The sequence below is a fragment of the Miniopterus natalensis genome, chromosome 4 (assembly GCF_054644295.1).
Source record: "Miniopterus natalensis isolate mMinNat1 chromosome 4, mMinNat1.hap1, whole genome shotgun sequence".
Lineage (NCBI taxonomy): Eukaryota > Metazoa > Chordata > Mammalia > Chiroptera > Miniopteridae > Miniopterus > Miniopterus natalensis.
In genome coordinates this window covers 43,630,062-43,643,301 of record NC_142084.1, presented here as the reverse complement: position 1 = coordinate 43,643,301, position 13,240 = coordinate 43,630,062, and the positions used below count along the sequence as shown (strand labels likewise).

Sequence of the window (13,240 nt, the reverse complement as noted above, 5' to 3'; positions counted from 1 at the left end):
ATGTCAATCCTCATAGCCAGTCTTAGGGCTGACCCCATGCACGAACAGGTCAGTAACAATCAAGACTCAATTACAACAGGTGGGCCTGTTGTCCACGCAGGGAACATTCCTGGAGCACCCAGCTCAGGTGATCAAAGAAATTGTGCCACTGGGTCCCCAAGGACGCCTGCTACATAAGTCCATCCTACCAAGAGTGGGAGTCATATCAGACCTACCTAACACATAGAAACAAACACAAAGAGGCAGCTAAAATGAGGAGACAAAGAAACATGCCCCAAATGAAAGAACAGAATAAATCTCCAGAAGAAAAAAGAGTTAAATGGAATGGAGGCAATTTTTCAGATATAGAGTTCAAAAAAGAAGGATGCTCAAGAAACTTAGAACTACAACAGCATGAAAAAAGACATAGAAACCGTGAAAAAGAACCAGTCAAGTGAAGAATAGAATATCTGAAATGAAAAATACACTAGAAGGAATAAACAGTAGATTGGAGGAAGCAGAGGATCGAATCAGCGATTTGGAAGACAGGGTAGAAGAAAACATCCAATCAGAGCAGCAAAAGGAAAAAAACAATTTTTAAAATGAGTTTAAGGGACCTTTGGGACAACATGGAGCATGACTACATCTACATTATAGCGACACCAGAGGGAGAGGAGAGAGAGCAAGGGATCAAGAATCTATTTGAAGAAATAATGACTGAAAACTTCCCTAACCTGGTGAAGGACAGACATCTGCCTCACGGGGATATCCAACAGGCAGGCAGACAAGTGGACCTGCCGCTGACAGATATATGGGAGGTATAAATCTGAGTTCTCATGTGTTCATTATTCAGCACATGTTAACTCAGATTCTGCTCCGTGTTAAGCCTGGGAAGACCAGTCGACACGACAGACACAGTCTCTGCTTTCAGAGCTGACAGGCCAGAGGCTGGTGATTAAAAAACAATGAGTCAGGTGCATTGAGAAGGGAAGGTAACAACTAAGCCAAGACTTGAGCGAAGGATGAGTAGGGTTAGTCAGGTGAAGTCCAGGGGTAAAAGTGTTCCAGACATAGGGAGCAGCATGTGAAAAAATCTTGAGTAAGTCTGAGTATGGCACTTCTGGGAATGCAAATACATAGATATAAGTAGAGCATAGACTTAGCAGCATAGAGATGGCATGTGAAGTCATGGGAGCAGATGAGAACTGTCAGGGAGGATCCAGTATGATAAGGTAGCTGAGGAGGAGCCTGAGACACTTGGCTTGAACTGAGAAGCGTGGGCAGAGAAGAAGGAGAAAAGCCAGGAGAGAGCTGGTGTCACAGATGCCAAAGAAAAGGAAAGTTTCAAGGAGGAAAGAATGAGCAGCAGGTTTAAATTTGGGGAGTGGGGGAGAGAGAGAGTTCATTAGGGACACATAGGCAGATGGCAGGACCCTGGCAAGGTCCCAGTCTCGGTGGAGCCCGGTCTTGGTAGGTGGGTGTTACTGTCTCAGTAGCATCCATGGCCGTGGAGAAGTGGAGTGGAAAAAATGAACAGATATTGATATATGATTCCAAAAGTTGTTTGCTCAAAGGAGTTGACTCTGTACCTCTGTACAATGCCAACTTGATATTCAGCCTCTTGCTCCCAGTATATAGATGCATGTGTTAATGTAGCCATGTGGGGTCAGTGCACTTCCTTACTTAGCTACTTGTCAGCAGTGAACTTGAATGAACTCCCCTCTCTGACCCTCAGTTTCCTCACTGTAGAAGAAAATGACAGTACCTACCTCCAAGGGTTTTGAGAGAAAAGTGCCCAGTGCCTGGCACATAGTGGGCCTTCAGCGTTAGTTCCCTCCTCTTTGCCATCTTGGTGTATTAAGTGTAAAAGCAATGGCTACCCTCAGTCTCCTCAACTATCTGTCTGTTGCCTTTTGTCTTTCATTCCTGTTCTCCCAGATTTGACTCTTCAGAAAGTCCAGTCTCTGCACTGAAAGCAGTGTGTGTGGCCATTTAGTGAGGCCTTAAAGGATGAACAGGATTTGGTGAGGGAGAGGGGCTAGGCGACACCAGTGGTGAGCCAAGGTGTGGAAATGGAACGGAACCGGCATGTTTTTGGACCAGGAAGGAGTATAGCTGGTAGGCCAGAGGGTGGAAAATGGCAGAAAAGCACAGTTGACTGTATCATTGGAACAGAATCAGAATATGGAGGGTGTGGAAAGTCACAGGAAAATCCAGCCATAGCCAGTGAGTAAGGGTAGAGCACCACTCTGGAGAGAGAAACAGGACCCCCTTCCGGGCCCTCAGGAAGCTCTGTCTCCTGGGGAGGCCTAGACTTGTGCACCAGTATTTTAGTTCAAAGCAGAATGGGGTGCTTCCTGTTGTAGAACTCTCCATGGTGCAGTGGGAGCAGAGGGGAGAGGATGTCAGCCAGGAGATGCCAGGAAGACTACAAGAAGATGTAGTGTGAGCTTTTGGAGAAAATACAAATGTTAGCTTTGAATTTATGGTTTCTATATTGTTGGCTATGCCTCCTGAATTTTAGTTCTTGCAGAGACCTTAGATATCCTCTGGTCCAGCCCCTTCATTTAGCACATGGGGAAATTGAGGCCCTCATCTGTAAGGTGACATTATACCCTGCTAAGACTGGAAGCCAAGTCCCCTGACTTCCAGGTCCGTTTCCTTATATGTTGGTCTGTGAAATTAGGGGCTTGCTTAATGTGTTGGTAGCTTCTATAGGAACTGGAGGTTGATAAATGAGCCTGTTGCGTGAACTTGGAGCTCCTGGTATTTACTCAAACAGTTTATAAGCACTAGAATTTGAAGAACCTAGAGGGTACAATTGACCCTTGAACAACACAGGTTTGAACTGTGCTGGTCCAGTTATACAGAGATTTTTTTCAATAAATAGTATAAGTGAATTTTCTCTTCCTTATGATTTTCTTAATAACATTTTTCTTTAGCTTACTTTATCATAATAATGCATATAACTTACAAAATAATGTGTAACCAACTGTTTATGTTGTTGGTAAGGCTTCCACTCAACAGTAGACTATTAGTTAAGTTTTGGAGAAGTTAGGCTATTAGTTAAGTGGATTTTAGACTGCACCTGCAGTTGGTGACCTAAACACCAGCATTGTTCAAGGGTCGAATGTTCTTGGTTGTTCCAAAATCAGATAGAGAGGAAGCTAAACAACAGTTGCCTTTTACAACTTCTGTAAAACAAGCACTGAGGAGCCCAGACCTAGCTGGAGCAGCTCTCTTCCTGTACCCTTCAGAGACCTGCTAGCTGGACTGTTTGCCAGTCTCCCCTCGGAACAAACATGAGTGAACAACCTCAGCCACTAGGGCGAATGTTCCCAACGCTTAGAATAGCAGTACTGCAAAGCTAGCAATAGTCTCATGATTACACCTGCAAGGAACACTCTGGAGATAAGTTGACAGGAACTGATTTTGCAAATCAGCATCCATCTTTAAAAACCTTTCAGAAGACTGGTGCTTAAAGGGGCCAACCAGAAAAGCTCTTGTTGGACTTTGGACCTAAAACGAGCTTCAGGATTGAGATGGGCAGCACAGTTCTCAGGTACAGCTTGGCCAGGTCATGGTTGAAAGGTGTAAGGGTATCTGTTGCCACAATCCAAGCTGGAGATGGAGTTGTGATCCTAAGAGAGCTCTAAAGGACTGGATGAAGTCAGGAAAAGTGAAATACCCCATCTCCTGGGCTCTGTAGATATGTTGGCCTCGGGATTGGAGGCAAGCACACAAAGCTTAACCTTCAATGTCAGATCATTCTTTCCTGGAGACGTGTTCACTGTCCAGAAACTGGTATTATCTGACAGCAACAAATTAGTAGCTTGCGCTTCTGCTGCTGTTATGTTCCATAGCTAATGGTTTATTTATTTATTTATCTAATGAGGGGGGTCCGTCAGGGTCAGTGAGACAAGAACTGATCTTTGTCATCATCTTACTTGAGATTAGCCCTAGTATATCTGGAATTGGTATATGCAGTATAGCAGATATCCCTGTTGGGGGGAAGAAGTCCATGACACAAATTTTATTGACTTACTATGTGTCAAGCATTGTGGGTATAAAAAGGTGATTGAAAAATCTCAGGGGCTGTTAGGTCAGTGGAGGTGTTTTATAGTGCAAATTTATCACCTAACTAATGAATTGAGGTCATTAGGTGAAAGGCAAAGCATTTTTAGTTATGTTCTATTTCTGTCCCAGCATCCCTTATATATGGACTCATAGGGAGTAGGGACCCTTTTTTTGCATGCTCTAGAAATCCAGTACTACCTCACTGCTGATTGTGGTTCTACACAATCTACACTCTAATTGGCCATTGTATTTTCCAGGATTGCAGAACATCCCAGAAACCTGATTCTGTATTACTTGTAAGGGTGGGAGGTTGGGAGGTTGGGAAAAGCTTATTTCCCAGCCCTCTGCCCCTCTTCTTGTTGAGATTTAATCAGGGGGGCTTCACAGATGTTCAGGATACTAACTTAATCACATCAGACACTCTCCAAACCTAATTTCCACTTGGAGTCACCTTTACCCATACATACTTCGGGATAAACAAACACTTTAAGGATGATGCCTGCCTCAGTGTGTTAGCTGTTTTCATGAACCACCCTCATGAAGGTTCATTGTACTTGCATCAGACTGTACAGTAAGGCATACCTGGTTAACTTGCACTCGATTGGTCTGAAATTCATGGAAACTGGCAGAGGCTAAATGGTAGCTTCCTTTTTATTATCTAAAAGCTTACAAAGAAATTAATAGTGAATGATGGCAACCGAGACTCAAACAGAAGGTGTTTTCAAGTGGTGTTAAGCATTTCAGAAGCTTTCATTTACACAGACACGCTAATGTGCTATTTATAAGTTGTTCCTGTCTATTTAAAACTAGACCCTAATGACCTCAGACAGATAGCATTTCAGTGGCCTAGTTGCTGTGCATGTTTGGAAGTAGCAAAACCTTATATTTAAAAAATAATAATCTGTAATTCAATCTCATCTTTTCACTCACCCCCACCCCACTAACTCCTACCCCTAAATGTAAATTAATGACACTTCATGTGTTTGCTCGCTCCTTGGACTTTTATATCACAGAATCTTGGTAAATAAGTCACGTCCTAAAAGTATAATGAATTCTGGGCCCTTCTGTGTCCAGAAAGCTGTTGTGGGCCTGCAGGAGAGAGCAGTCTATGGAGATGCCCATGAAGACAGCGAAGGGCGTGGTGGGTGGTCATTGTGTACCCATAACGAAAAGCTCTCACAATTCAAAAGAATTTATATTTGCACAGAAACAATCAAAAAGTGGCTTTGTTAGCTGTTTTGTTTGAAGTAATTTTTAGGCTGATCTTTCCGTTGAAAATACTTAATTACCGGGGTTTTTTTTCCTTTCCTCGTCATGGTTCATGAATTTTGCAACCACCTCCTTTCTTTGACTAATTAAACTGAGCAGTTGTCTGTTGCTACAACTTCTGCCAAACAGCTGTTATTATTGGGTGGTAAAACAAAGAAAAACAAAACTAGTCACAAAAATGTGTTATATCCTAAAATACTAAATAAATAAATAAATAAATAAATAAATAAATAAATAAATAAAAGTCCAACTAGCCTGTTGTTTTCATTCCCAGGTGGGGGTTTAATTATTTAAACCTGTAAAATCAAGTGTTGCAATTCTGAATAACTGTAAATGGATACGCTGACGTGAAATGTAAATCTCTTTTCTTTTGGGGGCTGCTAGTCCTGTCACACCTTCTGCACTGGCCGAGCTTCTCAACCTCCTAGACCGGAAAACCATTTCTTCAGCAGCAGCTAAACAGGTATGTCCACACTTCCTAAAGCTCCCTGCCGCTCTGCTGTCCCAGCAAAAGTTCTCTGTGAAACTCAAATGCCTCCACTAAGTGAATTTCATAGGTGAAGTAGTAAGTGCTTATAAGTGCTATCTGTATGTATACTGAAAGGTAGAGATATTTTATTTAGCAAATAAAATAAAGCCAGTCTGAGCTAGGCAGGTGATTTGCTTCTCATCTTTGCCAGCCAGGGGGAATACTTATTGCTTTGCCTGGCATGTTTCCCAAACATTTGTTTATGTAACAGGCTGGGGCCCTGAAGTTCCTGGGGGCTTCTGACTGTGGAACTTGCCCTGTGCTGTGGGAGGCCCAGGCAACCTCACTGCTCCCAGCCTCTGGTGCTCCCTCTCGCATCCTCTGCAGCCTCCCAGCTCAGTACCAGGGGCTCATTTTTCTTTGTCGTGTGGCTGCCCCTGAAAGTCTTTCAGCAAGGAGGGTGAGGTCAGACAGGCTGCTTAAAGAAAATTTTACACGTGCCCAGCGTGTGTGAAAACTCAGAAAAATAGCATCATCATCAAAGGTGGCCTTTGCCTCATCTCCACCTCTACCTACCAGTCTTAGGTGGATGAAGGATTCCTGGAATTCTGAAAACTCAGACAAATAAGTACCCAGAAAGATAAAGAACACCAAGGTGGCCACCTGATCTCCACTTCAGATATCTGTAGCTTTCAATGAGGCAGCCAAAAACTTAATGTTATTTTAATGGTGCCTTTTTCATTTAATAGTTACACACATCAACAGTGGTGGCAGATTACAGAGTGAGGCTTTGGAAAGTGGCTGCTTTTGGCTAATTAAGAGGCACCATGGCGCATACACCTGCCCATTTGCTGTGAACCTGGAGACGGGAACTGATGAAAGACTGTTTACCCACCAAGTGAGGCTGTCAGCTGCAGGGCCCTCGCCACCTTCAGGAAAGTATTGTGGCTGCCTGGATGTCAGAGGAATACAAATGTTTATGACAGTGTTCAGCAGTAGCAGAAAGATTGGATGGCCTGAGGGCAGAGAATATATGTATGTGTATTAAACAGTAGATGAATTGTAGCATTTGAAATGGGGGGGGGAATCTTCCCCTTTCCACTCATCTTGCCCCACAAAAAAAAAACAACACAGAAAAATACAACAAACTCAGTGTAGTGAATACGATAGGTTCAGTAGGAACACATGGAAAATGCTGGAAGGTGCTGATAGCTGGGTTTGATAGAGACACTTTTGGATTCTAAATAAACTTTGGCATGTTTAAAGGTGGTGGGGTGAACCCTGACTTATGGGAAGCCATCAAATAAAACAAAAGTCTGATTAGAAAGGTGTGAATAGTGTGCTGTGTCAGGAAATCTCCCTTATTTACCGTTGCCTTGGTGGTTTTGCTTTTTTATTTTTCTTCTGTTTTCTGAATTTCTGGTGAGAAGAGAAAAAAAAGGTATTTGTTTTTATAAAGAATCCATCCTCCTGGTATATCTGCAAGGAAAGATTCCAGGAATGGAATTCATCCAGTATTGATGGTAGTTATTTCAAGGTGGTAGAATTTGAAAATCTTTATATTTTTCTGTATTAAACTTTTTTTGATTACTATACTTTATAGTAATTTGAAATTAGAAAATGTGAAGCCTCTGGCTTTGTTCTTTTTTCTTAGGACTGCTTTGGCTATTAAGAGTTTTGTGGTACTATACAAATTTCAGGATTTTTTGTTCTGTTTCTATTATAAGTGCCATTGGGATTTTGATAGGGATTGCATTGACTGTGTAGATTCCTTTAGGTAACATGGACATTTCTACAATGTTAATTCTTCTAATCCATGAACACAGAATATCTTTCCATTTCTTTGTGTCTTCTTCAGTTTCTTTCAACATTGTCTTGCAGTTTTCAGTATAGGTCCTTCACTGCCTTGGTTAGGTTTATTCCTAGGTATTTTATTCTCATTGTGGTGATTGTGAGATCGTTTTCCTCATTTCTCATTCTGATAGTTCATTGTTAATATATAAAAATGCAAGATTTTTGCACATTGATTTTATATCCTATAACTTCACTGTGTTTATTATTTCTAATAGTTTTTTGATGGAGTCTTTAGGGTTATCCGTGTATAAAATCGTGTCATCCACAAACAGTGATAGTTTTACTTCCTTCCCAATTCGGATGCCTTTCGTTTGTTTTTTCTTGCCCGATTGCTCTGGCGAGGACGTCAGTACTGTGTGAATAGAAGTGGCAGAGTGGGCTTCCTCATCTCATTCCTGATCTGAGAGGAAAAGCTTTGTTTTCACCTTTGAGTATGATGTTAGCTGTCGGTTTGTCATGTGGCCTTTATTGTGTTGCGGTACTTTCATTCCAAACCCATTTTGAGAGTTTTGTCATAAATGGATGTTGTATCTTATCAAGTGCTTTTAATGTATCTTTTGAGGTTATCAAGATTTTTCTCCTTCATTCTGTCATTTCCTCATGTCTACTTTAAACAAAAGGCCTGCTTTAAACAAAAACCTTTGTAGACACTAATATATCATGCATACAAATGGTTTCATGTCTGTTACTCCCTTTTAGTGCTTCAGTTGTTCACACATTTTCCTTTGCCTGCTTCTGGTAAGGGCTTGGGCTGATGTTTGTTCCTTTTAGAACAATGACCTTTCACTATACTTGCCTTTGGCCGGAGGGGATGCCCCTCCCTGCCATCTCCCTGAACAGGTCTTTCCTCCACACTCTCACCCTGGAAGCCACCAGGATAGGTGAGGGGCCTGCCTGCTTCCCTTCCATCCTTCCTTCCAGATACCTTAAAATTAGCTTTAGCTAGAGAAACACTTGGGTAGTAGGTAAGAAGATGTATGAATTCAGTCCCCAGGGATCTGAAGGCTGAGTTTCTGTCCCGTTTCAGAGCTGACTCAGTGGTCAGGGTGCGGTTGGGTTCCCAGTTTGTATTAACCCATACTTCGGTGGGCATTTATTAACACAGAGGACCAGCCCTGCCCTGCGAATTCCTGGTTGTGTGTTTTGGGTGGGCAGCAGCAGGGCCCAGAGCTGCATGCCTGGGCAGAAACAATTGTACTTTGATAGCACTTCCCAGGGTGGTGATTAAACACAGAAAAAAACTGAGGAGTTATGCTGCACCATGAGGCTGGCAACCACAGAGGTCATTATTTTTGCTACAAGAGTGCCAGGGGAGGTAAGCCCTGTGGAGTCTGGCCTGGAGGCCCACGGCCCCCTTCAGTGGCTCCCGCCCTGCGGGGGTCCAGCCAAGAGTGCAGTCTGTCTTAAGTAGTGAGCAGAGGATTGGACCAATTGAGTCAACTGTGTCAACCCAGGGGGCTGGGGCTGGGGCTGGGGCTGGGGCTGGGGCTGGAGCTGGAGCTGGAGCTGGAGCTGGAGCTGGGCTGCAATGGCCACTTGACTAACTCATGAAGTTAATAAGCTGATGTGTTTTAACTCCAAGAGTAGAGAACACTTGCCACCCCTTTGCTCCCGGAGGCCAATGAAATGTGTTTCTCTAGTGTCCCTCCTTTGTACCCTACCCCAACCCACCCATCTTTGTCAGGGAACAGCCAGTCTCTCTGCATGTAAAAGCATCCATTCTAGCATTGTCCTGCTTTTCCTATGAATGGTATGGTTTGGCAGTGATCCCCGAGCTGCCTCACATTGCCTCTATTCTGGTTATTTTGGCTCAGGCAATTCCCACCAGTGTTTAAGCCTGTTGGGTCCCAGTCATGTTAGGTGCCAGGCCTAGGCTGATTCCCTGGTCAGCCTGCTCAGATCTGCTCTGTGCTTTCAGCTACAGTTGCTGTGGCAGGTAGGCAGGAATGACACAAGCCAGGACTGGCAGATGTGCCTGCTGCACGGCCACGCCTGCTGAGCTTCCTGTCTCCTTTTCCTATAAAGGGTTGCTGCATAGATTCTTTATACATGAGTCCTTGCAGGTGTTTTTTGCTTTGAGCCAGATATCTGGAGTCTCTTGAGATCTCCATTTTTTCTTCCTGATTGTTGGACATTCTCAACTGGGAACATTTTTAGGAGACTATAGCAATGAACAAAATAAACACTAGTCAAAGTCTAAATACCTACCAGTAGGGGATAATTTAATTATGATGAATATGTTTGATGGATATTAGCTTTTTATTAATATAAGAAAGCTCTCCTGTAATAAGGGAAACAAAAGCAGGTCACAAATTTTATATATGTTATGATCACAACTATGTTACAAAACAGAAAGGTGAGAAGGGAAACTCCAAAATACTAAGTGGTTATCCCGAGGGTGGAAATACAGGTGATTGCTTTTTATCTTTTCTATTTTCCCCTATTTTCTACAGTGATTGTGTATTAACTTTTATAATTAGAAACAATGTTTTCTATTGAATTTATTGGGGTCACATTGGTTAATAAAATTATGTAAGTTTCAGGTGTACAGTTCTGTAATACATCATCTGTATATTGTATTGTGTGTTCACCACCCCAAGTCCAGTTTCTTTCTATCACCATTTATCCCCCTTTACCCTGTCCTACCTCCCTGCTTCCCTCTGGTAATCACCATGGTGGTGTCTCTAAGAGTTGGTGAATGTCTTTTTTCATTCAGTACGTTGTCCCCTCATTCTGTTGATGGTTTCCTTCTGTGCAAAAACTTTTTTTTTTTAATATATCTTTATTGATTTCAGAGAGAGGAAAGGAGAGGGAGAGAGAGAGATAGAAACATCAATGATGAGAGAGTCATTGATCAAGCCCGCAACCGGGCATGTGCCCTGACCGGGAATCGAACCCCAATCACCTGGATCCTAGGTTGATGCTCAACCGCTGAGCCACTCCCAGCCGGGCTGTGCAAAAACTTTTTAATTTGATGTAGTCCCATTTGTTTTTCTTTTCTTTTGTTTCCCTTGCCTGAGGAGACATACCTAAGAAAATACTGCTGAGAGTGATGTCAAAGAATTGACTGCCTATGTTCTAGGAGCTCCATGGTCTTAAGTCCTACACCAAGTCCCCAGTCCATTTTGAGTTCATTCTTGTATATAGAATAAGAAAGTGGTCCAGCCTCACTCACCGCATGTATCTGTCCAGCTTTCTCAGCACCACCCACCTAAGAGACTGTCTTCACCCCACTGTATACCTCTGCCTCCCCTGTCAAAGGTCAGTTGACCATACAGATGTGGGCTTACCTCTGAGCTGTCCACTCTGCCCCATCGGTCCACACATCCATCCCCTACCAGCACCACACTGCCTTCACCACCATAACCCTGTAGTACAGCCCACAGTCCAGTAGCATGATGTCTCCAACTTTTTTTCTCAAAATCACTTTGGCTACTTGGGGGCTGTTGTTTGGGGATTGACCCAATGGAGCGACTCCTTTAGCAGGGTTCTGTACCAGCCAAGTCTGCCCTTCAGGTTTGTCATTTGTGGAGCCGGTTGGGTGGTGCTCTGGTGTGGTCTGAAGTCGACCACTGGGCTTGTTGGTTCTGGAGCCTCTTGGGAGGGGCTGTGGTGCAGGACAAGAGCAGTCACTGCTTCTTCTGGGCTTGGGGCTACAAAGTGATCTGTAGTTTGGTTGCTTCTTGTGCTGGGCTTAGAGGCTCTGTCTGCTGCAAACCCAGGCTGGCGGCCACTTGTGCTGGGCTTGAGACCCATTGTTGGGCACCACAGTGTGAGCTGAGTCCAGCAACCACTTGTGTCAGGCTTGTGGCTGCTTAGTTGAGGCTATATTCAAAGCCAAGACTGGCCACAGCTTATACCATCCTTGGGGCCACCTGACATGAATTACAGTGCAAGCTGAGGCCAGTCGTCACTCGTGCCAGGCTGGGAGCAAGAGGTACAGGACATGCCAATGCTGGATGCTGCTTGCTTGTTTGCAGTTTGTGGACCTTTGAGAGATTTTAGGAAAGTCCACAGCATGAGGTAAGGCAGGCCACTTGTGTGGAGGAACCACTAGAAGTGGCTCAGGCCGGGCAAGCAAGGAATCCCCAGGATAGGGCGAACGGTGTTAGCCAGGTTGATGGAGAGTTCAGATTTCGCGCCCACCTCTGCCGGGCTGGCTGGCTGGCTGGCTGGAAGAAGAGCTCAACAAAGGAGCAGTGGCTTCTGCCAGCACTTCTGTCTCCGGAGAGAGCTGCTGCTGCTCCTGTGCTGGAGCCCAGAGCAAGTGAGTTTGGGAACGAGTCCGCTTGAGGGCTTAAGCTCCATCTCACTCCCATGCAGTCCATGCTGGTTTTTCAAAGTCAGATGTTATGGGGACTCCTCTTCCCAGCACCAATGCCCTGGGGTGGGACCCCTTGCTCCTCAGGGCACCTCTGCAGCTGAGATAACCTTCCTGATTCTTAATTTCCACACCATGGATATGGGACCTGCCTGTTCCATGTCTCCACCCCTCCTACCATTCTCAACATGGCTTCTCCTTCATAGCTCCTCTTCAGGTGGTTTCAGTGATAGCTACTCTAGAATTTAGTGGTAATTTTGATGTGGTCATGGGAGGAGGTGAGCACAGCTTTTACCTACTCTGCCTCTTGACCGGAAGTCCTATGTGCTAATTATTGACCAGCTATTTTTCTGGGAGGGATGGCTCGTCTTTGGCTAGAGTTTTTTTAGGGGTGCTCAGTGCTGATCGCAGGCTGAGATGAAGGAGGTACTGCAGGGGACACACGGGACATCACCCCTCCCAGCTCACACTAGAAAAATGAGAGGAATGAGGAAAACTGCCCAGGAAATGCCTTCTTTAAAAATGTTTTCCTTTTTCCAACTTCGATAAGTAGAAAAATACAAACGCCATTCACTGTTGATCATCCTAGCCAGCTTGGCGCCAGGTCCCTATGAATTATGATTTATGTTTTTAGTTATTTTCCATTTTGTATCTTCATTATGGGGCCACTTTCTTGCTCCCCTAAAATCATCTTTCCCAGCAAGCTGGGTTTTCTGGGCCTCATCTATGTGCAGTGGTTACCTCCTGCAGGCCTGTGATGCCCCATCCTTCACCACACTGTCACTTCAGTTATTAATTCAGTGGACAGGAGGCAGAGCTATGCCTAGCCCTCTGGCTCCTGTCCCAGGAGCCTGTGAGTAATCATCTCGCACCTCCCAGAGCCCCTCCCTGCCCTGCCGGGTGGCTGAGTCAGCTGGCGGGGTTACCTGTCTGTGCAGGTACGGCCTCAGCACAGGAGACTCCAGGCGTGTGTGCCTGCGCCGTAGAGCAGCTTCGTCCCCAGATGCTTCAGGAGAGGCAGGTTACCCTGTGGGCCAGGCCCACCGCTGGGATTCACGGAATCTGCCTGCTCACTCCTCTGTCCTTCTTTCCCGCCTCTGGCCTGTAGGTGTTTGAGGAGCTGTGGAGGAGTAAAGGGAAGACTCCAGCGCAGATTGTTTCAGAAAAGCAGCTTGAACTGATGCAGGATCATGAGGCCCTGGAACAGCTCTGCCAGGCCACACTGGAGGAACATCCTCAAGTGGTAATTGCCACCCAGGTAGAGGAGGGTC

General features: G+C 44.7%; 1 protein-coding gene across 1 annotated transcript in view; it reads left to right on the top strand.

Annotated features, from left to right (window-relative positions):
• GATB (glutamyl-tRNA amidotransferase subunit B) overlaps nt 1–13,240 on the top strand; it is a 70,605-nt gene that overhangs the window by 55,157 nt on the left and 2,208 nt on the right. The window contains exons 11-12 of the mRNA XM_016211209.2: nt 5,710–5,788; nt 13,078–13,212. Coding sequence (XP_016066695.2) covers nt 5,710–5,788; nt 13,078–13,212 — 214 coding nt within the window. The remainder of the gene's footprint in view (nt 1–5,709; nt 5,789–13,077; nt 13,213–13,240) is intronic.